Below are 25,999 nucleotides of genomic sequence, written 5' to 3' on the forward strand. Positions count from 1 at the left end.
TTCACTGGTGCATTATAGCCAAATCAAATGCATGAGATTTAAGGTTATAAGCTGCTCCTGTTGAGCTGTTCATTGGTCAACAGGACGCTGCAGGTGTGCAGGGCAGCTAGCCGTTGTTAATGTTTTTAAGGGTTTACTGTAAATGACAGTAATGGACAAAGAAAGGCACGCATGCTCAGTCAGGAAGCATCAACTGTGCGTGTTTAGTGTGTAAAATGTTGAAGGCTTAGTATTAAAAGATAAATGAATAAATCTTTTTGTTGTGGTCAGATTATGACGGCTTTACTGTGTGTTCTGACATGTTTCCACATGACGACAAGTGTTGTAATGCCAGTGTCAAGATGAATTACCCGCAGGATTAGAATACTCTACTGTGAGCTGAGTAATCAATGATCTGCATTAGTCTGACAGACGGCTGCTCTGCCTGCAAAGTGAATACAATGATCGGATGAAATGATGATGTCACCAATTTCTAACCACAGTTTTGTCAAAGTGTTGTTCACCTTCAGTCACAAACTAGATAGAATGTGATATTTGTTTGAATTTCAGTGATAAAGATTTAGGCCACAGAACCATTGGCTTAAGTAAGTAACTACAAATTTCTACAATGTGTTATATAGTTAGTGATACTGCAGACGAGATGACACACATCTTTTTATTTCGCTGTCAGTGTGCAAAAACAGGCTTTTAAAAGCATTGTTCCAACAAAGACAAAGAGCGTGGTCTGCAAATGATCTAAAGCTTACAGCGCCCTCTGCTGGTCAAGGAATGTTGTTGCTCACGTTTTTATGAGTTTTATAAACTCTGACTGGTTATCACATACTATATTATGACTTTGTATAACATGCTATATTATGACTTTGTATAACATACTATATTATGACTTTGAATATATTATGCTGTGACTATTAATCACTTTTATGATAGTTTTTTATGACGAACTATACGGAGACTTTTTGTGACATTTTATGACGTACTATATTACACATTTGTTATGCCTTTATGTGACATGCTATACTGTGACTTTTTTTTAAGACTTTTCAAAAACTATACTACGACTTTTTAAAATCTTTTTTCGACATACTATAATATGACTTTTTTCGAGAAACTACTATGACTTTTTTAAGACATCGAAAATTATTCTACGACTTTTTTCAAACTTTTCGACATGTTATACTATGACTTTTTATGACAAACTACTATGACTTTTTAAGACTTTTTTCAACATTTTATAATATGACTTTTTAACACTTATTTCAACATTATATTCTGACATTTTTAAAACTTTTTTCGACATGCTATACTATGACCTTTTGAAGACTTTTTTTCGAAAACTATCCTACAACTTTTTTAAGACTTTTCGACATGCTATACTGACTTTTTTCAACATGCTTAACTCTGACTTTTTAAAACTTTTTACGACATGCTATTCTAAGACTTTTTACGACAAACTGTACTATGACTTTTTTAAGACTTTTTTTCTAAAAGTATTCTACGACTTTTTAAAGACTTTTTTCAACATGCTAAACTCTGACTTTTTTATGACTTTTTGACATAATATACTATGACCTTTTTCACGGCATAGCATATCATGACTTTTGTCTATACTGTGACTTTTTGTGATTTTTTTCCTGATATACTTTCTTGTGAATTTTAATCACTAAATTATGACTGTTTTTATGACATACTTTGCCATCTATTTTTATGACTCACTATCCTGTTTTTTTTATTACATACTATACTATGACTATTTATGGCATAATATTAAATGACATTTATGACTTTTTCTTGCATACTATACTCTTGACATTATTTAATATTTCTTTATACATATTACTTGTTACATTATATACTTTAAAAAGTTCCCTTTGCAAATGTCCATGAAGGAAATATATTCTACACACCTGTTAGACCTTAAGAATACACATAATGTAGTATGTTGAGTCACAATGAAAGTAAAAACAAATATGTTTGTTTACAAGAAAACTTCACAGTTAACCTTTTAATATTTAAATTGAACAGTTGGAAAGTTTTTACAAGCCATTTAGCCGTATTACTATGCAGTTTATTGAAGTGATCAGATCAGAGGCTTCTACAGTAGTGTTTCATTTACATTTTAATATCAATGGTTTTTAATTGCCCACTTTTGTGACTCTTCTCCATGTGTCTTTGGCTGTCAACAGCCCGCAGTGACTCTCTCCTTGAGAAGCGCCATGGAGGAGGTGGTGGAGCGGAGAGCCAGGAATCAGGAAGCTGCTGTAGCACCCCTCCAGGTAGCTCCTGTTACTCACAGTGCAGCAGTCAAAATAATTGCTCGTTCTTCCTCCGTGTATAGTAATCACTGTGCAATTAAAAACATATCACACGGAGGACTGCAACAGAGGTTGGACAAGATGATGCACCTGTTAAAGTGGATCTGAAGCTATGCAGGACGACACAGCTGTGTAGTCTGGATAAAGAGAAATCCTCTGGAGTAAAGAAACCAAAGTTCAGCTGCAGGTGACACTTTCCACTCAGAAATGACTTTAAATGGTTTAACTTGTCAAATAAGTTTCTACAATATACAGTACAACTGTTTAAACAGAGCTGCCAAGAGAGCAGTGCAGGTAATAATATTCTTGAATGTTTAAATGACTTCTATTAGATCCAACTACTTATTTGTGCAGCTATTGTGCTAACATGTAGCCCCGTGAAAAGCACAACATGAAGGAAAAGTGTCAGAGATGATCTCAGCGTGAAGGATCTCTTTAATGTCGCTGAGATCTGATGTAGTCTGATCGCTATCTACTGTAGAGAGCAATTAGCTGGAAACACAACCACAAGTCAAAGCAATCAACAGTTATGTCGATAATATTTTAGATCGTATATTCTGATACACATTTCCTGTGGTTTCTCTGTCAGCGTGCAAATATGATAAGAGAGAAAAAAGATGGTTTTAAAAGCATTGTTCCAACCAAAAATAACAAAACCAGTTTGTTCTGCCTACTTAAGAGTGCACAGTCCTTTCATTATCTTACCTGTATTCATGAGGATAGAATTGTACATCCATGTACAATAATATTCATTGCTCTGCAGAATAAATACTATTTGCGCTTTAAAATGGAAAAAAAACCAAGTGGGTCTATTTTAGTTGAATCCCTTCATGGAGTTTGCTGAGCTATGCTGACTTTGCAACAGATAAACTCAATGTGGGTTTAGGGTGAAAAAGCTATAGCACCTTTACATTATAGTATGTACATCAACAAATTGCACGTTATCTGAAGCTTACAGGGCCCTCTGCTGGTCAAAGAATGTTGTTGCTCTGAGGAGCGTCTCTACAACCAGTCCAGCTCAGCTCCTTGGCCCACTGGCCCTCTCTGGTGACTCGAACCTTGACCGGGTCAAATCTCCAGAATCGCTGTTCTCTGAACAGGTAGAGGCGTCCGTCGGGACGGGTCAGCGCCCCATTGGTCCCATGTGGCACGCCCGTCCAGTCCGTCAGCCTGCGAGGGTAGTAGGGCTCTTGGTGCAGGGTTTTGAGGTTCAGCACAGAGTAACGGGAGCCCTTGAAGAGGACCATGTGACCCAGAGGAGCGTAGTAGAAGACACAGTCAGGATGTCGAGGCAGCCCCGACTCACTGCTCTTCCTGGGGAAGCCCTGGTCCAGCACGCTGCCTGAGTAGCGCCACATTCGCTTCCCTGCACCACGAGACGAGGAGAAAAACGCAAAGAAAAAAAAAAAAAAAAAAAAAACACACATCATACTGTGACACAGGTCAAACTGACTTGGCCACTTGCTCTCTAAAAGATATAAATTCTACGATTTTTATTAAAATACAAAAATGGACGAAGAAAATGAAGGATAATAAGCATAGTAATAATAATGTCATAGCTTCTGTATTTTGCATTCAGCAGAGGTGAATCTGGATAACTGTCCGGTTTTTGGCCCTGAGCAGGAAAGATACACTTGACCATAACTTCAAACAAGTTCTAGCCTTTAACACAAAGGTGAATCTGCTTTAAGATGACAGCTGTGGCTTCAGTGCAGTATACTCTTTAAATAGCACTTTCCTATTTAAAGGCCCAATAGCATCTATTTTGGGAGCTGTAACAGACTTGTGAAGTTAGGCAGTAGCTTAGGGAATGTCTTTAAAAGGAAGTGGGAGAATCGCATTAATGAGTTGAGTGAAGCGGTACCTTTAAAGAAATACCACTTGGAGTCCAGCGGGGAGAAGGCAGCCGCCTCGATGGCCGGAGGAAGGTCAGACCAGCGATGCCGGAGAGGCAGCGGGCCGCTCGCACCGCCTTCAGCCGACACTGTCCAGTACACACTGCCCCGAAACACCAGCACCGTCTCATTCTGGTCTGCAGACACAAACACAGAAAAGAAATAGCACAAGGGTAAATATATATGTACCACATTAAGCAATACTGTAATTTGACATTTTTATGGCATATGATAATAGGGCTTTTTATGACATTTTAATCATTGTTATGACATTCTAAACTATGGCTTTTGTTATAGCATACATATGACATTTGTATGATTTTTTTATGACACACTATATTAGTAATTCTTCATGTTATACACTATTTCACGAGACTTTATACAATACTACACTACGACTTTTTATGCCATGTGTTACTGGTGTTACTCTTCATAATAAACCTTGCCTTGGGTTAGTCACTCAATTCATTCCCTTGTGCTTTGTCTCCACCCCGTCTATCTGAATTATGTTGCATTGATTCAGTGGTCCAAGGAGTTATCACAAACTAAGACTGTTTGGTTGTGATATTTTACATTCAATGTAAAGTATACACAATATAAACTGTGTTGCTGATGTAAACGGTTAGAGCTCAAAGTGGCGATGAGGTCTTACAATGTATTTTAAGGGTCTTGCGTCTCGTGTCATGTATCACAGCGGATACTGTGAGATTGTGGTTGAAAGTTTTGGATAAAAATCTGGCAAGTGAACATTGATTGAAGACTTTTCTCAAAGAGTAAACTAGTGATAACAGGATTCACTTCTGTTTCTGCAAGACTTTTCAGCTTTTTGAAGATCCACCAATAGCCACAGTCAGGAAGGATATCGCTGAATGTTACATTCAATTTCTATTTCTCTCTGACCTCACCCATGGTGATGGCATCAAAGACACCCTGGCAGTAGAGAGGCTGCCCTGTGGTCTCATGCCCGTTGTGAAGCTCTGTGAACTCCCACTCCTGCAGAGCGGCGTGCAAAACCTGGCCTGGCAGCCTCACAGGGCGATCACCTGACGGCTTACCTGAGGGAAAACACAAAGCAACAACACAGTGAACCTAAAAGGCTCCAGACAAGGCCATGAAATATGAATCCACGTACTCGCATAATCCCTTTCAGTAGGGTTGTTGTCCGTCCACCTGTGCTTAAATTTCCCACGCATAGTTTGTTATTTAAAACCTACAGTGACCAAACAAAACTGTGAGGACAGACAGTCTCATTTCTCAAGCATCTCAACAGCAATTTAAGTATTTCCTAAATTGGACAGCATGGGAACAATTGGAAAGACAAACAGTGGAGGCTTCTCCTAAAACAGGACTTGGATAATGTTAACATTTAAATTGTCCTTTACGGGATGTGGCTTAGTTCATGTACACTGATGGATGACATTGTACTGCACAGGAAATAAACAATGGACTGTAGATAGAGCACACACTGGAACCTTAAAAGTACTGTTAGCACAAATAACATATTCGTTTGGCCTGTACAGCCCTATAGTGCAGATTTCTGGCACATGAGATGAAAAGAATGAAGAAAGGCTCAAACAGGACAAAAGGAAAAAGAACAACATACCAAAGCATAAGAGTAAACGATGGTGCTTCGACATGATTACAGTCATTTTGTTTGCAAGGACTTGAACAAACATTTGTGTAGGAGGTGGATAAAATCAGCACACCCAAGAACAGGAGGAAGACGGCAGGAAAAATAGACATACACACACCAGAGTGGATAACACATGAATAGCTGTGTAGCGGTGTGTGTGTGTGTGTGTGTGTGTGTGTGTGTGTGTGGGAGCAGTGTGTTGTAAGATAAAGGCTGGTTGTCTGACCTCACCTCCCTCCTTATACTGTTTACATTCATCAGTGGTGGAAGAAGAATTCAGATATACAACTAAAAAAAAAGTCCTGCATTCAGAACGTCACGAGTATTATTAACAAAATGTGCTTAGTAATAATGAATGATTGTAAAACCACTGCTGTTCATCATACATACTATACACACATTATCTTACAGGACAGACTTCTTTAAAGCCAGAGGAGCTGTGGAGAGACTGACATATTCAGAATACCTCACATCTGCTTATTATCAGAACACAATGCCAACACCAGGAATGATTCTCTCTCTCTCACACACACACACACACACACACACACACAACCAGATATACTCACATTGCCTACAGCTCATATCTTTAAGCAGATGTAAAGTTTTTCATGACGCCTACAGAGCTGTCAGTTAAAGTTTCCTATGTATCTGGAGTTCCTTGACTTTTTACGTGGGAGCAGCTGCAGTCTGCAGAAATGACTGCCACAGGGTGGAAATCAGGATGAGAAGCAAACATGTCTGAAGCATGTTTCACTTTGCTAGACTGAGCAGAAGGATCCTGGACAACTTCTTGTCAAGCATAAAAAAAAGCAAACATTGCCAGGTTTAGCTTTCAGTGTAAAAGCAAAACACGTAGAGCTCAAAGAGCACCTAAAAACGAATCATCTGTTCTAACTGCCGTTCAATAGTGGCTATTAATTCAATGGTAGTATATATGGTCACATAGATTTTCAAAAGTGGCATTAAGTGCAACAGTTATTGAGTGTAACTGAGCTGAAAATGGAAATGTGTGTCTGAGGCAGCAGAGTGGTGAGTTGCCGTTGTTCTAATCCAGAGTGAATAAGAGAGGCCCGGAGGAAAATACCATTTTAGGAAGCTGAGGCCAGAATATCACCAGAGGCAAAGCAGATGGGAAATATCCTCAAATATTAAACACAGAAAGAGGAATCTGGACCCGGGCTGCCTGCAAGCTTCTGCTGATCGAAATCTCAAGTTCAGAGTTAAGTTATCCAAACGATTGTGGGGCTGTCCTGCAGCAATGCAAACATTCCTGCAGCATTCGGTGTGTTCACCGGCCCTTTGCAGCTGTTCCACACCTCATTTCAGAGTCAAAGCAGGGTAAGCACTTGATGCACTATTTGCATCTTGAACATTCAGCGTCGCACACCATCACAGAGGAGGTCAAGTAGTGGCAGAAGATGCTTTAAAGACAGTGTTCTTGTGCAACTGCTGCGGCGGTGTCAGCCTCTTTGCTGCAGAGAGGGCACACGTACTAGAAGAGCTCTGCACATGTGGAAACCTGCCTTACACATGCCAGAAGGAACAAGGTAAACAGAAACTATTACATTAGTCATGCACACAGATGTATGTAACGCTCCACATTCTGCAGCTACCACAGCAACCTATTACAACAGTGCCGACAAAGCTGTGTGCGCGTGTGTGTGTTTCAGGGCAGAGTGTTATTATGACGATCACACCACCTCTGCTGCCCTCAGTCTAAACCTACTTTTCCAAGCAGCTGAGAGGCCACAGAGCTGCAACTGATAGAACTAACTCATCGTGCTGTTAAATAAACTAAAAGCAGTGTTTGAAAAAAATAAATAATAATCTGCTCTTTCTCTTTCCATTCTATAGAGAAACCTTTAAGTAATCTCACTTGTAATCACATTTTTAGCTTTAGCTAAACTTTGTTTCACAAGAAAGACAAACAGCAAGAAATAAACTACTCAGAAACTACAAGAAGATAGCTTTCTGGATCCAAAATTGTTACGGTCATTTTTTGTCAAATCTAGGTTTTAATGAACTCAGGGAACTGTCAACAAGCACTACTGTTCTACTCATTCTCATTCTGTGTCTGCAGCTGGTGGCCTTCAGGCTGCCTCTCTGGCCTTTTCACAGATCAGTGCCACGACTCCCGCTTTAATGGGCAGCAGAGTAAAAAAGACTCTACTCCTGCGATTCCTCAAAGACAAGTTTCATAACAAGTCAGTAAATCATGTAAGAGGTTCTCTGTATTACAATAATAGTCCATTCTACACTGCAACCTCAATTCACCATCTTTAACCCAGCTGTCCTGAGGCCAGACAGTGAAGCATTTGTCATCTGTCCACTAAAGCGTTTGTCCCCCCCCCCCCCCCCCACAACCCTTTAGAGGTTGGGAAAAAGTGGTAAAATATCTCTCTGTCTAGTGAAGGTGCTACCTTTAACACTCCTCTTGACCTTGGAACCACACACTCTCTATTCCACAAATAAATCATTTCCTTTGAGTTGAGCCGTTAAGCTTCTTTTGGCATCTTAGAAATGTTTGAATCTGGACAAGAATTTAAAGTTGAACAATTTAAAGTTGAACACAGCATGAGTTTCTAACAATGAACCCAAAAGTAGGACCTGCGCCATAAAGAGGTGTCACCTCACCGTACAGCTGCTGCACTGCGATGATGTCGTCCCAGCTCAGCACCAGGCTGCGGCCGAGCTTCCTGTAGTACGGCGACATCAAGGCGTGACGGACGGGGGAGTGCTCCAGTCCCAGAGTGTGCCCGATCTCGTGGGCGGTCACCATGAACAGGTTGTGTCCCTTGTGTCCGTTTAGCGTCCACCTCTCAGCCATGTCAAAGTGGGCTTCCCCCCTGCGAGGCAGGAAGGCGTGCGCCAGAGTTCCTCCTGAAAGTCAAAAAGGAGAGAAACGCAGTGTGTTGTACAGTATCAGAGTACAGTACTGGATTGAAATAAATACATTCTCAACTGCTGGGTGGTGGCTTGAGTAGTGCTCAGTTGTTGACTAGCTGGTGTATTTTATATGGATCAGATAGGCAGATCAGTGACCGCTTGACTCAGTGTGTGGTTGTCCCTGACCTGGTCCGTCGAAGGCATTGCTGGCCCCGTCGTTGTGGTCTCCCTCGTAAAATGCCAGTCGGATGTCTGCGGGGCCTTCGGCAGCCTCCTGGAACACCAGGCCCGACACGTTGCTCCACAGCTGGAAGGCAGCGCGCACCGCCAGCCGCATGGAGCCCAGAGACAGGTGGCGAGGCCAATTCACTATCTGGTAGGTCAGGTGACGTTTGTACCACTTCTCAGCTGGACGTTACATAAACACAGAGAGAGAAAGAGGAACAGATATATGAGACGTATAAACTGTTTATTTTAATAATCCAACACAAATGAGTTATAAGAGCTGAATGGCGTGGGACATTTTCTTCTCTTCCAAAGTGACAAAAGTAACAACTTTAACCTTTTTCCACCGTAACCATATTCTATTGGCTTCATATAAATGATTTGTTTGTGTGTCCGAATCTGGCTCCTTGTTTTGTTGTTGATTGTGAAATCAGACACTACGTGTGTTCACATTGTTTTTACATTTGAGGGAATTGTTAGATTTTTCGTTGTAGTGCCCTTACACCTTGTAGAGGGCGGAAGATGTTCGTTGGCACTCACAAAAGCAGAACTGTAGGCAGGAGTCCATGCAGGAAATGTGGCATTTCTCAACAGTAATGTTAATACAACACAGGCCGAACAGAAAGCCTGTCAAGTTCAAACATAACTAATTCAAATTCATGAAAAGAAGAGGGCGATCAAGTGTAAAACCTGCAGCCTCAGCAAGCTGCCACCTCGCCCACTGGCCTTCCCAGCCTCATCTTACTTGAATCAACGGCTTTTCAAATTTCTGTTACTGAGATCGCATCTGACAAAGTCCTTCAAACAAATAAATACACACTGCGATTTGTTTTCATCCCACTTATCCGTCTGTTTCCTATCTGTTGGTTTGCAAGCTTGTTTGAATTCATGCCTGGTGTTTCGACTGGTTTTGTTATTGACATTTAAGGTGGCTTTCACAAACAATTCATATTGTTATTACCTACTGGAGTAGATATGTATTTACATCTTGCATATCCGTAATATATATTCAGATGCTAGACATCATGTTCAACTGTGAGGCTTTGAAGTCGAGTCTCTCCACATCCAAAATGATAGGACGTTAACCACATTAGCTCACAGCTGGGTAAACTAACAAGCACTCTGAGTACACTCTTGACTAAACAATTTACTTCAACACGTCTGTGGTTCCTCAGCTTAGATATAATTATAAAGTGTCGCAACCTTCAGAATCTCACATTCGTTTCGGGAGAGATGGAAGTGTGGAGTTAAATTCAGCCGTTCTTTCATTTACAAAAGCGCTAATCTCTTTGTATATAAACAGGATTACTGGATGTAGCAATCTGAAGACAAAGCAAACAAAACAGCAAACAATGCAGCACAACAAACGAACAAAGAGGCACCTCACAAGGAAACAATCATTCATTATATGAACCTTCGAGGGAAGGCAGCTGCAGACGCTGGACTGTCCCAAGTCCAAGAGTGGACCGCAGTGATGAAAGAGCTGGTGAACACATTTTAAACAAGAGGATAAGAGGCACTTTATGAAGTACAGTTCGCTGTAATAATCATCTAAATCATCTCCAAAAATACCGAACCCGTTTCATATTTTCTGATCTTCTGGTCCTCTAACGTTTTCTTATTGGAAAGAGATTGATCTGGAGATAATGAAAATATTTGGAATAGGGGATTTCAGCTCGTTTGTTACATTTTACCCAGGCAAAATCCCAAATAAACGTAAAATGCAAGCTGAGTATCTCATATATTTAAAACCATATATATATATATATATATATTATTTCCGTTGAAATGACCTCATGCAAAGTGAACAAACAACACATACAATTGTCCCAACAAGGACGACAACGTATACACATAGTTGATGTTTTTCAGTATTTTATATTTATTGTTCTTATCAAAGTCTCAAGGTTTTGAGACCCCTGCAAAAATCAGGGTACTGCCCTTTAAAAGTATTTGTACTTGTATTTGTAAGAGGGCTTGAGAGAGGGTGAGACACAGAGTGCTACAATCAAACGCAATAGAAGCACCCTGTGTGCTAGTGCTTTACAAACTGACACATACTTTCACATTCGGGGCTTAACTAGAGAGTGGCAAGACAAATCAAGCACACTTACAGTTGTCAAAATATTTAAAGATGCGGTCGGTGTATGTTTTCCCCGATGTGGAGGCCAAATGCAAGTGGGAGGTCTGCAAATACTTCTGCTCACTAATGCACGGAGGCAGTCAAGTTTGAGAATGTGGACCCTTGAGTTATTTAGATGCCGTTTGTGCTCGGTTGAATTATACACAGCAGAGAGTCATGTGAAAGATGAGAGCGATAAACAAAAGGTATGCTCTGCATACTGTGAGCCGCAACAGCTCCCCGGAGGAAGGAAAATATCTGGATATCTGGAGCCATTAAGACATGGCGATGACATCAACGTGTGTTTCTGTTTGTGTAAACACACAAACAGGAGTTGTGCTTCAGCAGTAAACGCAACACAAGTCTTGGCGTAAACTTGATCCTTGGTATTTACGCTTCACAGAAATGTTAGACGATAAAAGTGAAAGCGGCAGTTTCCTCGAACACTACAGCTGTATGGGAGTGAATAACAATCATTCCATTGATTTGCATTCATTCAAGGGAAAAACACGTTGCCTACGCCGACCAGTCAAATTGCAATTCACATCCATATCTGTCCAAAATGTCATGAGATCATAATTTTATCCGATTACACATTTGTGCGAAATTGTCATAATTAGCGTATCACAGTGACCCTGACCTTTGACCAAGAAATTCCCTCAAGCAGTCCTGAGATATCGCTTTCACAAAAATGGGACAGATGTTGTCTATAAACAGACAGACAGACGGGTGGACATTCCAAACACATAATGCCTTTGGCCACGGCTAGTTGTCCGCGTGGTGGCATTAAAAAAACAAACGGGTGCAAGAAGGTAAGAATTGAACCTCAAGGAGTCATTTCCCTGCCGTGACAACCTGAATTCTCCTTTTAAAGTCAAATCTGTATACACGAGTTCACATCTGGAACACTGGATAGAACTATATGCATTAGGCTTGCTGCCACATGATGTGTGTAGATCTGTATTCTCAGCAGAGCCCAGGCGCCTTCTCTCCATCCCAGACCGCCGCAGAGTAAGCGGTCCCCGAGGACTGCAGGGAAGCCAGGAAGTCAGATACACAAGACATTCCCCGACTTCCCTTATGGAAGCAATTATCACGATGCCCTCTATAGCAGCGGTGTGGGGAGGGAGGGTTATCACGGACATTAGGAAGTGACTGAGATCATCTGATAGCCAGAGTTATTGTTTGTAGAGGTGCAGAAATATGTTGTTTGGTACTGGTGTAAGCTAAATGCTGAGGTCAGCACACTAACACGCCCACCATGACAACCTGCTTGGGTCAAACAGGTTCGCCAGCTTAGCATTTCAGCAATTACTAATCAAGCAATCGTGAGCAAAACGCTGAGCTCCAATCTGTGCATTCTGCTGAAATAGTGTAAAATTACAGTAATTGATGTTGTTGTGAAATGGCTAACAGTTGGTTAACAGTTTCCAGGCCAGGGCACAGAATACAAAAGCGCACATGTAAAACACACACACACACACCTATCACACTTCTAGCGCTTATCTTGGACATGGGTGGTGGAATGTCAGCTCTGTAAATATCAGTGGGAACGACCATCAGATACCAACACAAGTCAAGGTTTGTTTTACGTTTCCAGCGAGCTCCGAGGCGATCGTGTTCACACAAAACAAAATCAAATCACACCACAGCTGAGAGGGAATAATCGAGCTGCCCGTCAGACTCGTCTCTGCAGGCTGGGTTTAGCAGCCGGTGCCGGCTATCAAGGTCAAACAGCTCAGAGAGTTAGCATTAGGTTCTTGTCAAAGCGATCACAATTCATCCACAAAAACATTTCACACACAAGAACAAATGAATGGCTCTAGAGGAAAAGTCAGGGATTGCTGAACTCAGAAAGATTCATTCCAACAAGGGCAGTACACAAGTAATTACAAGTGGATTCACTGGCATGTGTCTGAATCTGTTTGACCCAAACATTAAACTCTTCAGTAAGATTTCTTCAAATCCACGTGTAGAAACATATCTGCTGCAACTGTAGCACCACGCAAACTATTGTTTGAGTACAAGGCGGTGGTTACGCAGCCTTACTATACTCACAATGAAGTCATTACATTGCTAAACTAGATCAGTGGACATATGAAGTCAGATCTGAAAGAGATTTGACCGGAGAGTGTAAAAGTATCTTCCACTCTTTGGGTAATAATAATACTGCCACATGTCATATGAGTCATGTCTGGGACTAAAATAATGACAGAGAGTTATTTTCCGAATCAAGAACAGGTTGAAATCCATCCAAGACAGTCAGTCAGCAAGATATTTACTCATTCAGCCAGGAAGATGTCGGGCCATTTAAATAGTCAGCCAGCCGGGCAAACAACATACTGTAATTCCACCCACTCAGTTGTGGATGTGTTTACCAGAAGGAACGTGTCAGGTACCGACATGAAGAGGCAGCAGCGAACATCAGCCACCGCTGCATTCCCCGAACATTAGCCAACCTCGTCGGTGACAGGAAGGAATGCAGAGGCTTCACACATCGTAAGGCCGGAGGCACAAGTACAGACAGAGGGAGAAGAAAACCTCCTACTCCTGGGGTTGTCACCAAGGTCTACTGCTGCTACTGCTGCTGCTGCTGCTGCTACTGCGCATTCACAAATGACTGTGAGGAACTGTTTACTTTTGAGACATCCAGCTAACGTCCCCAAATTCACAGATACCCTGAGCCATATGGCTTCAACAAACCCCAACTGATCCCGATGCATGTGAAGGTGAAATAAACGCCCCATCTATAAGGTAAAAAAAATCCATTTTAGTTTAAAGATTTTGACCCAGCTCCACTCAATCTCCCACACGTTTATAAAACAGGGGAGAAACTATACCTGTTAGTAATTGTCAAAGATTTCTGTAAAGCACCCTAAGATAGGAGGGGACTTCAATTACCTCATGGAGTCTGCAAGAAATCTGTTAGTGCCCAGCTGCACTCTTAACTACTTAAAGCTGGTTTAAATTGCACACCAGTGAATGCTTTTGTTGCTGTGTTTAGAAGAACATTTGTAGAATCACTAATAAGAGCCTCACTAATTCTTGAAAGGAATTTAGAGGAACTATCAAACTACACAGACGAAACTGGTCAAAACGGTAGTGTTTTTAGTGGCACAACTTGGAATAATTGAGGATTGTTCTTAAACAAACTGGAGCTGCAGGATACATTGTTGTTGTTCGAAGAAATCCCAAATAATTTTACAAACTAAGAAAAACTATCCAGTGGGTCTTTTGGACTCAAGGGATTCTCAAACTTTCTCAAAACCACAGTGGAGAACGCAACTTCTAAACTAAAGATGTTCACCCAGCGAAGATGATGCACAAGAGACTTTGACTTTTGTAATTGCAGGTAAAAGCAGGAACCATCCAGGTTGACGCGTGCAACGTCAGACACTCCGCCAGCTTTAATTACACCCCTCAGCTCTATTTAGTGCTTTAGTTTATTGGGGCAGACCCTCCCAGTTAACGGTCTTCAAGACCATTCCTCAACAGGACACACGAACCTACACATACAGGGCAACAGCGATGCGAAAAAGCCAAACATTTTCCGTGGGATTTTTGGAAATTTTGCACAATTTGAATATAAAATGATGTGCTTTAACTGTGAAAATACACATACCGGTTTAAAGATGCCCTCTTAATTGAATTGTAACCATGCAGTGCATTCGACTATCCTCCAGATCCCACGAATGTCATGCCATGTCTCCGAATGTAAGTGGTCTTTGTTTGGGAATACTTACACCAAAGCAAAAGTTGAAAAACTGCTTGAATAGTGAAGATGAGTGTGACATTGAGGAAACATATTTTTGGAGATGGGGGACTTGGGAATGTTTTGTTGTTGCTGTTCAATGAAAGCTAAAGTACAATGTTGAATTTTTGCCTTTTTAATCACATTATTTCACGTTAATTCCCATGAATTCCTGATCATTCCGATGGCAAGTTTCCACCTTGAAATTTCCCGGCGTTTTGCCCATCAGGACAATGAATGATGTCACAGCTTTCCAATGTTCAGTTAGGTCTTCCATGCGACATAAAACATACATGCTGCTATGCTCTCTCATGATACTCAAACACAAACCTGGTGTCTCACACGTGTACCTGTTTCACTCAATACCTACCGGAGCGCTTCCTGCGGCGCCGTGGTCGCCTGAGAGTGGCGCCCTTTCCGGTGAAGATGGCGTTTACTCTCTGAGTCCAGATCTGCTGGCTGCCCTCATCCGACACCCCACAGCGGGGCTCCGCCATCTGCCTCAGGGTGACGCTGTCAAGCTCGCCTGTGACAGGAAGCCGGGAAAGCCACTGGAACTCACTGCAGAGAGGGGAAAGGTTTGCATGATTCTCTTCAGGCAAGTTTAACACTCAACTCAAGCAAAGCTTTTCAATCAGTTTTCATTATTGTACAGTCAGTATTTTGGCCAGAGGGCGAGGTTCTTGGCATTCCTGGGTGGTTCAGAGAGGGTTCAGGAGAGGTCTCTCCCCGTGCAGAGGTGAGGGTGTGTTTTACTGCCCCGCACTGGCGTTCAGCTCCGGGGCTCTTCCCACACCGAGCTCACCCTTCCCCCTGATGAACGCACCGAGCACCAGCTAACTGTGGTCAGCAAAATGTAGAGGAAAAATATGCATCACTTTGTTCCGAAATCCTATCACGTAAATTGTACCACCTACCAGATAGCTGACTGCATCTCTACTGCATTGTGGATGTGGTTGTCCTGATGGAGGTAGCCGTACTTTTCCAGAAAAACCTGCAACAGTTGATGTAAAACTTGTTAACACTACTTCAGAAATGCTCCAACTAAACACAAAAAAGAAATTCTGATAATTATTTTGCACCCAAATAACAAAACAAGATTATTTCACAGTAACACTTTGCCTCTCACAAGAACACACGCTGGTAAACCCCCGGAGAGGCAAACCTCCCCAGGAGGGAAAGGAACAAATCATAAAAGTGTAAAGATAATTTTCCATTCATACTGTAGCTGCTGTAGGTCGTCGAGGTGGATGTATAGATGTGGACCACCCATAAGAGAGAAACCCCTGAGGTGTCCCAGACAATTCATAGTTATTATTTCTCAAGCATTTCATGCAAACGTGCAAGCCGAGAATACTTCAGCGCCTATAAAATAGTGTGAAAAAAATGAACCGACTGGGTGCATGACAAAAGATGTTGTTGCGTTGCGGTTGAGATTAGCCTCGTTGTTAGTTTAATATTACGATCTGTCATGTGGATGTAGCCGGTTTCGTGTTCAGACAACAGCAGGCACAGCTATGATTACAGATGTGGTGAAGGTGGGATAGAAATTAAAATTGAGAAGACAGATGTACTCCAGTAAACAGGTAAAGTGCAAAAATGTCCCTTTGTCCCATTAGAGATACTGAAACATATGCCAGAAGGCTTTTAATGTTAGAGCGAGAGCAAAGTTGGGGAAACGCATGTAACAGCCTAACTTTGTATGCTCCTTAAGGATGGCCAACGAAGACAGCTGGCAAATTAAACTAGTGCAGTTCAAACCACACTATTGCAATTAAATGGTAAAATCCCAAAGCACCCTCAGACACAAACTGTTGTACTGGGCTTGGTCACCATATGCAGCACATTAACTTTTATTGTAGACAAAGTAAACATGTAGCAGTTCTCAAGACAGTACATTTAACTTAAGTAGATTCACAACAGAAAAGTACCAGTACACTGGTATTTATAATTAGCTTCATTTTCATTTAGGGTCGATGAACCACTGCTGTATGAAATATCTAGAACATGATTAAATGGTTCCCTTCGCCACAAACTAAGCATTACAGTTAGCGTCACGTTTCATATTATATGGGCTGTGCATATAAACAATATTCCTTCCTTTTATCGGAAGTAATTTTACAGTCAAATAAATGTAGTTTATTAGACCTGGCTGTGTTTGGGGTTAATCAGAACGCACAGGGATTTACAACTCGCACATAAGTCTAAATAGGCTTATTGGGGACTTAAGGTATACCGCCATCTCCAATTATAGACTAAGCACGTGAAAATAAATTGCTTTTGTCTCAAACAGTTCAAAATCACGTTTATAGGCAAATTTTCATAAAATTAGTACAAGTCATCAAGTAGAACGGCGATAAAACACTGTTATGTACACGAGCGGGTTGAAAAGGAAAAATAACGAAAACACATTAGGATGAATGCAGGTCGCACATTTACCTACAAGCTGTTTTCTTAAGTTAACGCTTTTTATTCAGCGATATATCACCTTTCTACCAAACACTATTAGATCTAAAGACAGGAGTACCCCAGGGTCCGAGACCAGCGGTGCTCCTCCGGCAGTCTGAGCGGTGAGGAGGGAGGTCACCGTCAGGATCCAGGCTGCCCTCATGTCCCGTCCAGCTCCACTCCGATCCGGAGGTCGGCGGCTCATTGCGGGACAACCACACTATCAACACACCGCTTCACGCATTTCTGTGGAGCTGCAAATATTTTGTTCTCATTGTTGGATATCCTCGCTGTCAGTGGCTAACAGAGCATGCTGCTGCTCGCCTGACATCTCCATCACCGCGAGGAGTGACGGAGCCTATTCAAGCCCCGTAGTGTTGGGAGGAGGAGGGCCAGCACCGCCCTCTCTGCCCGCCTGCAGAAACACCAGCTTCTCCTCGTGCACTTTATAGATTTTGTTTGTTAATGTCTGACTGGATGAAATAGCAATTCATATTGCAAAAGTATGACAATAAAACGCACACAAAGCACAGAGAAAAGATCAGTCTTTTAATATCATTATGGGAAAAACCAAAACAAAAAGAAGAACCCAAGTAAAACATGTAATCCGTTCATACAAAAACAAAAAAGATACGAAGTCTACCTCACAATAACATCTGCAACTAGAATCTGAGAGGAAATTAAAAAGATGTACAAAGAAATAAAACAAAAAGCGGAGGGAAAAAAAAAAAAAAACTCAAAATAAAAAACAAAACAAAAAAAACATTTGACCACATGCCAATCAGCCTCAAAGCCCCTATACAGCAGCTCAACACATCCGCTCCTCTTCGCTCACATGAGCAGTAATAGTTGGGATGCACTGGCTACAGAAAGCACAAATCAGACTGACAAATCAGATGTCTGATTGCCGGTCCTCCCCCCCCAGTTTCCCCCAAACTAAACCCTCCCTCCATGGCGAACTCGGGGGCTGGGTTGGTTTCCGTCTGCTCAACACCTAGTATGGCCGTTCTCTTCTGTCGTCTCTACGTTCACCTCTGTAGGGGAAAGACAAATATGTCAGTTACTAGCTGAATGTTTAAAAAAAAAAGACCACCCCCCCCCCCCCCCCCCCCCCCCTTGTCATTGAATTAACAGTCGAAGGTGAGCCTTTGCCTTTTAAATCTGTAATGCAGAACATAATTTGCAGTCAAACAGCAAACTGTCCTTCCTCTCACAACCCTCGATTAACGCAGCACTTCACCTTCGGTGGGCAGCAATATATCAATTTGAAATACCCAAGACCCTCACAGGACACAAACACAGGAAGTGAAGGGTGTAGCATGAATATTTAGATACCAGACACTTTTACAACTTGGCTTCCTAATAAGCAGGGCGTTAGAATGGCTCTTTGATTTAACAGCCTTGGGGCCAAGATGAATCTACCAAATTTGGTAAAAGTGAAAAAATTAAGTATTTTCAATTTGGTCACGATGAACAATAAATGTAATCAGATTTTAGTGTGTCGTTGATTGACACCAGTAACAGAACATTGAAAGTTACATTAATAGGAAAAGATTCCTGTGAGTATACAGTTCACTGTGAATGTATAGATGTATCGTACATATAGTATGTAGTGTGAAATTGGGACAAAGCACATCTGTAACCAAAGAACAGATTCAGTATTTGTTCATTAAACTCAGGCAGAATGCGCCCCTTTGTGGTCGTCTAATCAAACTACATTAATAAAGAGCCACAGATGTTGCCGAAGGACAACTTGCATGCAAAATGTAGACGATACAAAAAAGGATTTCACGAACCTTCCTCCCATTTTATAACCTCCTCCGAATCCACCACCTCCGTAGCCTCCACGGTCTCCTCCACGGTCTCCTCCACGGTCTCCTCCACGGAAACCTCCACGACCTCTGAAGCCTCCACCTCTGTCACCACCATAACCACCTCTTCCTCCACGATCTGCAAACAATCACAACAATTACGTCAATAAAACACGGGGAAGATATTAGAGGGTAAAACAAAGCACCGGACAGACATGCTGGTGAGATGTTGTACATGTTGTAATTTAGTTTTAATTTCAATCCTGCATGTTTTCAATGATATGAGCCGATAGAAGAGAAGCTCTGGGACAATGTTTGTCATTAGTTCTCACCTCCACCACCTCCATCTCCTGGTTTTGGGGTGCCACACTTGTTACACTCTTGCCGCCGTGCAAAATTCATGTTGCCACAAGAGCTGAGGACAGAAATCAGACAAGACTTATAAATAAAAATTCTACTTCACAATGGGGGCAAATGAGCTCTTCTGATGTACATAAATATCCCTAAAACTTACATAAAAAGCACACAAACCTGTTGGGACAGGGCCAGTCGCCTCCCTTGATGTCAAAGCTTGGTCCTCCTCCACCGCCACGACCTCTGAAACCTGAAAGCAACAAAACAATTAGTCAAAATCTAACAAGCACTTCCATTTTGAAACAAGATATTTGAGGATTTGAGCCCTGGATCAGCTCGATCAATGCCCACCTCCTCCACCACCTCCACCGCCACCTCCTCGTCCGCCTCCTCCTCTGCCGCCGCCTCCGCCTCCACTTGCACCTCCTCTCTGTGTAAACTCAGCTCTGCGGGTGGCAAATGATACTTTGATGGGTTTGCCACTGAACTCCTTGCCTGGTATGATAAGACAGCACATCACCAGTTAGAGCGACACAGACTGGTACGAGTGCACGATAAGAGACATTTTTTTTAAAAAGGCACGACTGTGGTCTTACCGTCAAACCATTCAATAGCAGCTTTGGCAGAGGGCGGGTCATCAAATGACACTGTACATTCTCCCTTTGGCCGACCGGTGGCCTTGTCAGTGTAGATGTTGATCATCAGCAGGCCAGTTTTCTTGTTCACCTAAAAACCACAAAACAAACACAGGATTCTGTGACACCCGTTTAGGCTCGATGCCACGTATTCAGGCAGGAACACTCAACTGGTTAAGAGTTAACTATCAAGTACCGAATTTTCATTAAGACGCGACTACTTGTGTGTCGTTTTGCAAATGTCACATTTAAGCAACCGACTAGAGAAATTTAAAAAGTAGTAGAACAGACACTGGCTGTCTAGTGAAGCCTCCACAGTAATTATGCATGTTTCTGTGTAATTGATTGACAACATGCACTCGTACCTTGATGATACCAATTTGCTTAAAGTAGTCGCCGATTTCCTGAACCGTGGCCTCTTCTGCCAGTCCCTGAACAAAAATGGTGTTGTTGTCAGAGTTGTCCATATCACCAGCTGTGGAAGAGATGAACAGAGAGAAGACGGCAGCCATTGTTATATTGGAGTAAATATATTCGGACATCTACACTGTGCATCACACAAAAACATCTAATACTGCGTTAAGTGGGAGACTAAGAGTCTCACCTGGCTCATCCCTTGAGTCGAAGTCTCGAGAGCCTGTAAAACAGAGGAGAGTGTGGAGGAGAACACTTGAGTACGCAATTTAAACCGGTTGCTCTGTTTCACACAAACAACTCTTAACTTCATCCCTATCGATGCGTAATGATAAAGAAAATTTAACAATGTCCATGTTTACAGCTCTCTGATGGGTGTTTTCATACCGTTGCATCACATACCAACACCGTGCAACAAGAACAGAATTGTTCTGTATTTTTTGGGGAGGGGGGGGGGGGGGCTTACACCAGAAATGAAAACAACCAAAAAGTCTCCAGTATTAGAATGTTTTCCTTCTTCGTCCTGGGAACACCTCTCATTTACTATCAGCCCTCGTCTTCATGCAACAATACCATTATTTTACAACTCAGGCTCCTTGTTCTTTACCATATCTCAAGTCTTTAAGAGAAGAGGTGGACTCCCTTTGGGATCTGGACATGAAAATGGTGGCATTCACCGAGTTTTTTTTTTTTTATATCCCCCTTTTCCTTTCGCTAACTCAAGTTCTTTCCTCCCCCACCGACACAGTTCTGATGCTCGTCACTTACCACCATAATTTTTGTAGCCACCACGGTCACCACCTCTGCAGAGGAAAAATTGGAGATATGATGGATTTTTCCTTTGTCCCAACTGAGAGCTCAAAGCTCCCCTACATCCCCATCAGTATGCACTCCTGCCAGGGTGTGCGACTATGGTGGAAATGTCTCACACGAGGAATGCGTTAGTCGTAGACAATTAGAGATCAATTAACAGACGACTAGGCAGCTCTGATTGAACAACCAGGTAGATGAGTGAAGACAATCACCACATCTGGATCACCATTTACAATAAATTTGGAACTTTTTACATGACCGGATTGGATGATAAGAGCCAGAAAATCGGCTGTTTTATCTTATTTACATGAGAAGCCAAATTCGTGTGAAAAGCAACTGATAAGCAATCTTCCACTGAGTGCGTTTATGAGATCCTTTAACTGAGGTCCAAGTTTTAGTTCAATCACTCTGAACACCTGTAGTATAAAATGTAGATCCATGTTAACACAACACACATGTTCTCCATTGTCATATATACAACACTTGAATGAAACCTGTTGAATGTGAAGCAGCTGTGGCTCTACGTCTACGGGCGTGTTTCAGTAGAGTTGCTCTTCAAAAACTATCAAGCGGTCCTCAGAGCACAAGAAACACCAAAATGAAGTTTCTGGCAATTGAAAAAGTAAAAAAACAAAAACAGGACGGCACAAATAAAAAGTCCTTTTATATAAAAATATGTAGAACAAATACTAAAGTCGGTCTAAAAAAACAAATGTATATATTTGTGCCGCCCTCAGACACATGAGCACCGTGGCTAGAATCTCTTCTAAACTGAGAAGCGCCACTTTTGCAGGTCCTGAAATGGGGAAAGTATCATCGCATGCATCCGAGTGTGGACAACAAGTTCTTCCATATACAGGAGAGTTCTTCACATCTTAATGGACGATGTACTTGTTCTGTTAGAGCTCTTAAGTTCTTTCAATAAGCAAATATTTCGCTTGATATTATACAGCCTCTTAAAACGACACATGGTGTCTCTTTAAAATCACGGCCAAAACCTGTCACAATGTCTGGAATATGATGTGGTTGTATATCCGGGTCTGTGGCGCCTAGGGTTGCAAAATTCTGGGAAACTTCCCATGGGAATCAACGGGAACAAAATGGAAATATGGGTTTTCAGTTTAGGCTGAATTTACCATATCATAAGTACACATAATCCATTAGTTTGTCAAATAACACGAGCAATGTGTCAAAAACATACAATGTGAAAGCCAACAGATGGTCTGTGTGATAAGTGAACAACTAATTCATAAAAGAAATGTTTCACAATAAAGAATGAATGGAAATAAAGTCATTAAAACTCCTCAATTAGCGGGTTCAGTCAAGCTACACCCCACACGGTAACAGCTAGCTATCAAAAACTAGCAGACGGTTTCATGAGGCTACCACCTGCTGGTTAACTGAAACACAAAAGTTCTATTTTCACCCCAGTAATATAATAAAACATGCATAAAAGCATGTGGTCCTTTGGCTCACAGTGCAGTACATGCACAGGTTTAATCCCCATTTAATGGGATGCTGGCCAATTATCTGTACGTGTGGTGGAAGACTGTGCTGCTGAATTACTGACCAAAATTTAAAAATGCCAATCTTAACTTTCCTTGCAACACTATTCGGGCAGACATGTTCAGTCTCCATTCATTTACTTAAACCCCAATAACAACGAGTACATTACAACTCATCCCTAAATAACCACCACTTATGTGTGATTACGTATCATAACACCAGCACGTCTCCTGCGTAAAACCTTCAGGTGAGTCCAGTTTTGAAAAAGAAATCTAAAGATTCAGGCTCTTAAAGCCCAATGCAGAGGGGTGGTAAATATTATAGTGATGTTAACTGACAACTTGGATGAATCGGGTTTAAAAATATATATAATTTGCTATAGTTTGGGGATCTGAAACATAAAGCCAATGAGTGGTGAAAATCGTCTATTGGGATGGTTTGTAGTTGATGAGTGATGATGTGTTGAGTGACAAAAAGTCATGTCTCATATTTCACAGTGTATAGCGGTACCTTGGGGGCAGTGGCACTATGCAACTTACCCCATACCAGGAGGTCCTCCGCCACGGTCGTAGCCACCACTGCGGTCGTATCCTCCACTGCGGTCGTAGCTACCGCGGTCATAGCCACCACGGCCTCGGCCTCTGAAGCCCCCGCCTCCTTCGGAACGATCTCCCTGGTCGCGTCCAAACCGCCCACCCTGACCACCTTCCTCACCTGGTGTACAGAGAGATTCATTGAGTGATAACCCAACCAGACAGTGTGGGCTACATTTATTCAAATGCACGTTATTTTCAACTTCACCTTCACTCCATCTTCCGTAGCTGGCGCCGCCGCTGCTACCACCGCCACCACCACTGCCGCCACCACTACCACCCCGTGGCCCCTGGCCACCATAGGAGCTCTGCTGTCCGTAGCTGTCTCCTCCCTGACCCTGGCTAGCATAGGAACCTGGCGGCCCCTGAGAAGAAGCCGACGACGACTTGTCGCCATACCTTGAAAGGGTTTTAGCAAAAAATATTACAGTTAGCGCCACAGAGATGCCAAATATTTGAACCCATCAATGAGGTTTCATCATTTATCATCAAGTGGCAAAGACAAGCAGTTGTAAATAAAAAATTCAACTTAATTGCAAATGTTTATATATGGTTTAATAAGCTGGCATTTCAGCTTCAAATGTGTAACATTATACTGTATAGTTTAATATTAAATAGTTAAATGATGCACCGGCTGTACTACTACGCGGCAAAGAATGACAGCGAGACTCATGAGTCACAAATCACAGAACTGACACAACTTAAAGAGGTCTCTGAACAGTGTGAGAGTCGTGTCTTACCCAGATGATGCCTGTCCGTAATTCTCATAGCTTTGTGGTGCAGACTGGCTATAACCCTCTGTCGAAAGAAAATTCACACAATTGAGAAACATCAAAATGTCTTTCAAAGCAATGTATCGTTTAATTTCTCCAACAAAAACACTTTGTTTGGGAGGCAATGATCTCACAGCTAGGTTGGTCTTAAGAAATGTAAACTGCCAAACTACCAATCATTGCTGTTCTGTAAATGTCTTCTATTGAATATGCCGCATACTATACCTTGTGTTGTTGCTGCTGCTGCTGCTGCTGCTGGCGGCGGCTGTCCATAACCACTGTAACTCTGTCCCCCATAAGAGCCACTGCCATTCCCTTGTCCATAACCCTGCAAAACAGGAGGTTAGACAGGTTATAATCAGCAAGTTAAAACTGATTTATAACTCTTGTAGCCAACAGTCTGATAGTAAGAAGGGTCTCACCTGTCCACTCTGCTGACCGGCATATGACCCGTAGCTACAAACAGATAAAAGAGGTTAACTTCCGGTTTTAGGTGCATTCAAAAACTCATGAGCCTTTCGTTTTCATGAGTTAGGCTTTGAATGCTAATGAGTTCAGTAATTTGTTTCTACATAGAAAATGTAATGTAATGCCGGTTTTACATTAGCTCAACGTACCTCTGTGAGCCACCGTAGCCTGAATCTGAAAGGGAAATAAAACAATGGTGTAACGTTAATATTTACGTTAAGTAACGTTATTAAAGCTTTGTTTTAGAAAAACAAAAAGCGTAATATCAAAGTGACAAACGTTATGTAGCACTAGTAACGTGAGCTTGAAAGTAAATAGGGCGGTTATGTTACCAACAGGCCTGTCACCACGCCAATCCAGGAAAAAAAATGGCGGTCAATGTGGTACAGGCTTGGGCTAACACTTGAAGCGAGACAAACAACCATGGATTTGTAAATGTAGTGCAATCCTCGGCACAGTCTGCTTTAAAACCAACGGTTAGATGCGACATTGTCAACTTTATAAGAGGAGTACATTCACCCAAGTGCCCTAAATGCGTTTCGTTCAGCAGTGAAACAATAGCGTCGGTATAAACAAAGACACACTCACGTGACGCTCGCAAGCAGACACAGAGCTAACAGCTAGCTCAAGCTAGCTAGCGGCGACAAGGCCCTGTTCAGGAAGTAGTGTTGCCTTATAATGTTACCAACCTCAGGGCACAGTCATGGGTACGAAATAAGTAAAGTGTGATTACAAATCAAGCACCGTACTGAGAAAAGGGGGGAACGTTTACTCAAACAACCCGTAAAGTTATGTTTGTTCTGCTAGTGAAAGATGAGCCATTTTCCAGGAGATAGACGGAGCCCATTTTTCTGGCCTCGCGGTCGTGCGATAATTTAGCTCCAATGCTATTTGACTTACTTTTCATTATCTAGCTACAAAAAAAAATAATTAAAATACATGTTGACTTACCAGTGGCCATTCTGTGACGTTGTATATGTAGTTAAAAATACAATGAAATCTGTTTCTTCTGACTAGTTGCTAAAAACCCTGGTTGACATCTACGCAGCGCCACAGAATTGAGCTGTACACTGCGACACTTCCCCCTTATGCGGCTTCTTCTTCTTCCTGTTTGGACAGACTGCTCGTATTGAAAGATAAATAATAACACCGCCGCCTACTGTTGAAAGGCTACAATACAATACACCATGGCCTATAACTGCAGTTTGCGTGCTTTGTTATTAGTTTAAAAAGATTAAACAGACCGTATTAATGTTCATGTCTGATGGTATCTTAATCAATGCTCACTCCAAATACACACCGAGAATAAAGGGATTAAGGAGCATATTGGTTAAGTGTCAGCCCACAATTAACATTG

The 25,999-nt window shown here is 41.9% G+C and overlaps 2 protein-coding genes across 2 annotated transcripts; both read right to left on the reverse strand.

The window, feature by feature from the left end:
* Positions 1–2,947: 2,947 nt before the first annotated feature.
* Positions 2,948–17,486, reverse strand: mmp28 (matrix metallopeptidase 28). Its single transcript, XM_079166760.1, has 8 exons — positions 17,355–17,486; positions 15,745–15,821; positions 15,198–15,388; positions 8,916–9,137; positions 8,478–8,723; positions 5,113–5,262; positions 4,177–4,344; positions 2,948–3,678 (listed from the first exon to the last, which is right to left on the reverse strand). The coding sequence occupies exons 1-8, from the start codon at positions 17,478–17,480 to the stop codon at positions 3,284–3,286; spliced, it is 1,575 nt and encodes a 524-aa protein (XP_079022886.1). The 5' UTR covers positions 17,481–17,486; the 3' UTR covers positions 2,948–3,283.
* A 324-nt stretch (positions 17,487–17,810) lies between these two features.
* Positions 17,811–25,732, reverse strand: taf15 (TAF15 RNA polymerase II, TATA box binding protein (TBP)-associated factor). The gene is made up of 16 exons (XM_079166026.1): positions 25,594–25,732; positions 24,792–24,816; positions 24,597–24,630; positions 24,400–24,502; positions 24,142–24,199; positions 23,610–23,800; positions 23,348–23,522; positions 21,258–21,292; positions 20,680–20,712; positions 20,441–20,550; positions 20,037–20,166; positions 19,792–19,935; positions 19,618–19,690; positions 19,419–19,501; positions 19,072–19,225; positions 17,811–18,309 (listed from the first exon to the last, which is right to left on the reverse strand). Exons 1-16 carry the CDS (start codon positions 25,601–25,603, stop codon positions 18,270–18,272), a joined length of 1,398 nt encoding a protein of 465 aa, XP_079022152.1. The 5' UTR covers positions 25,604–25,732; the 3' UTR covers positions 17,811–18,269.
* Positions 25,733–25,999: the final 267 nt, after the last annotated feature.

The sequence above is a fragment of the Pholis gunnellus genome (genome assembly GCF_910591455.1).
Source record: "Pholis gunnellus genome assembly, chromosome: 9".
Taxonomy (NCBI): Eukaryota; Metazoa; Chordata; class Actinopteri; order Perciformes; family Pholidae; genus Pholis; species Pholis gunnellus.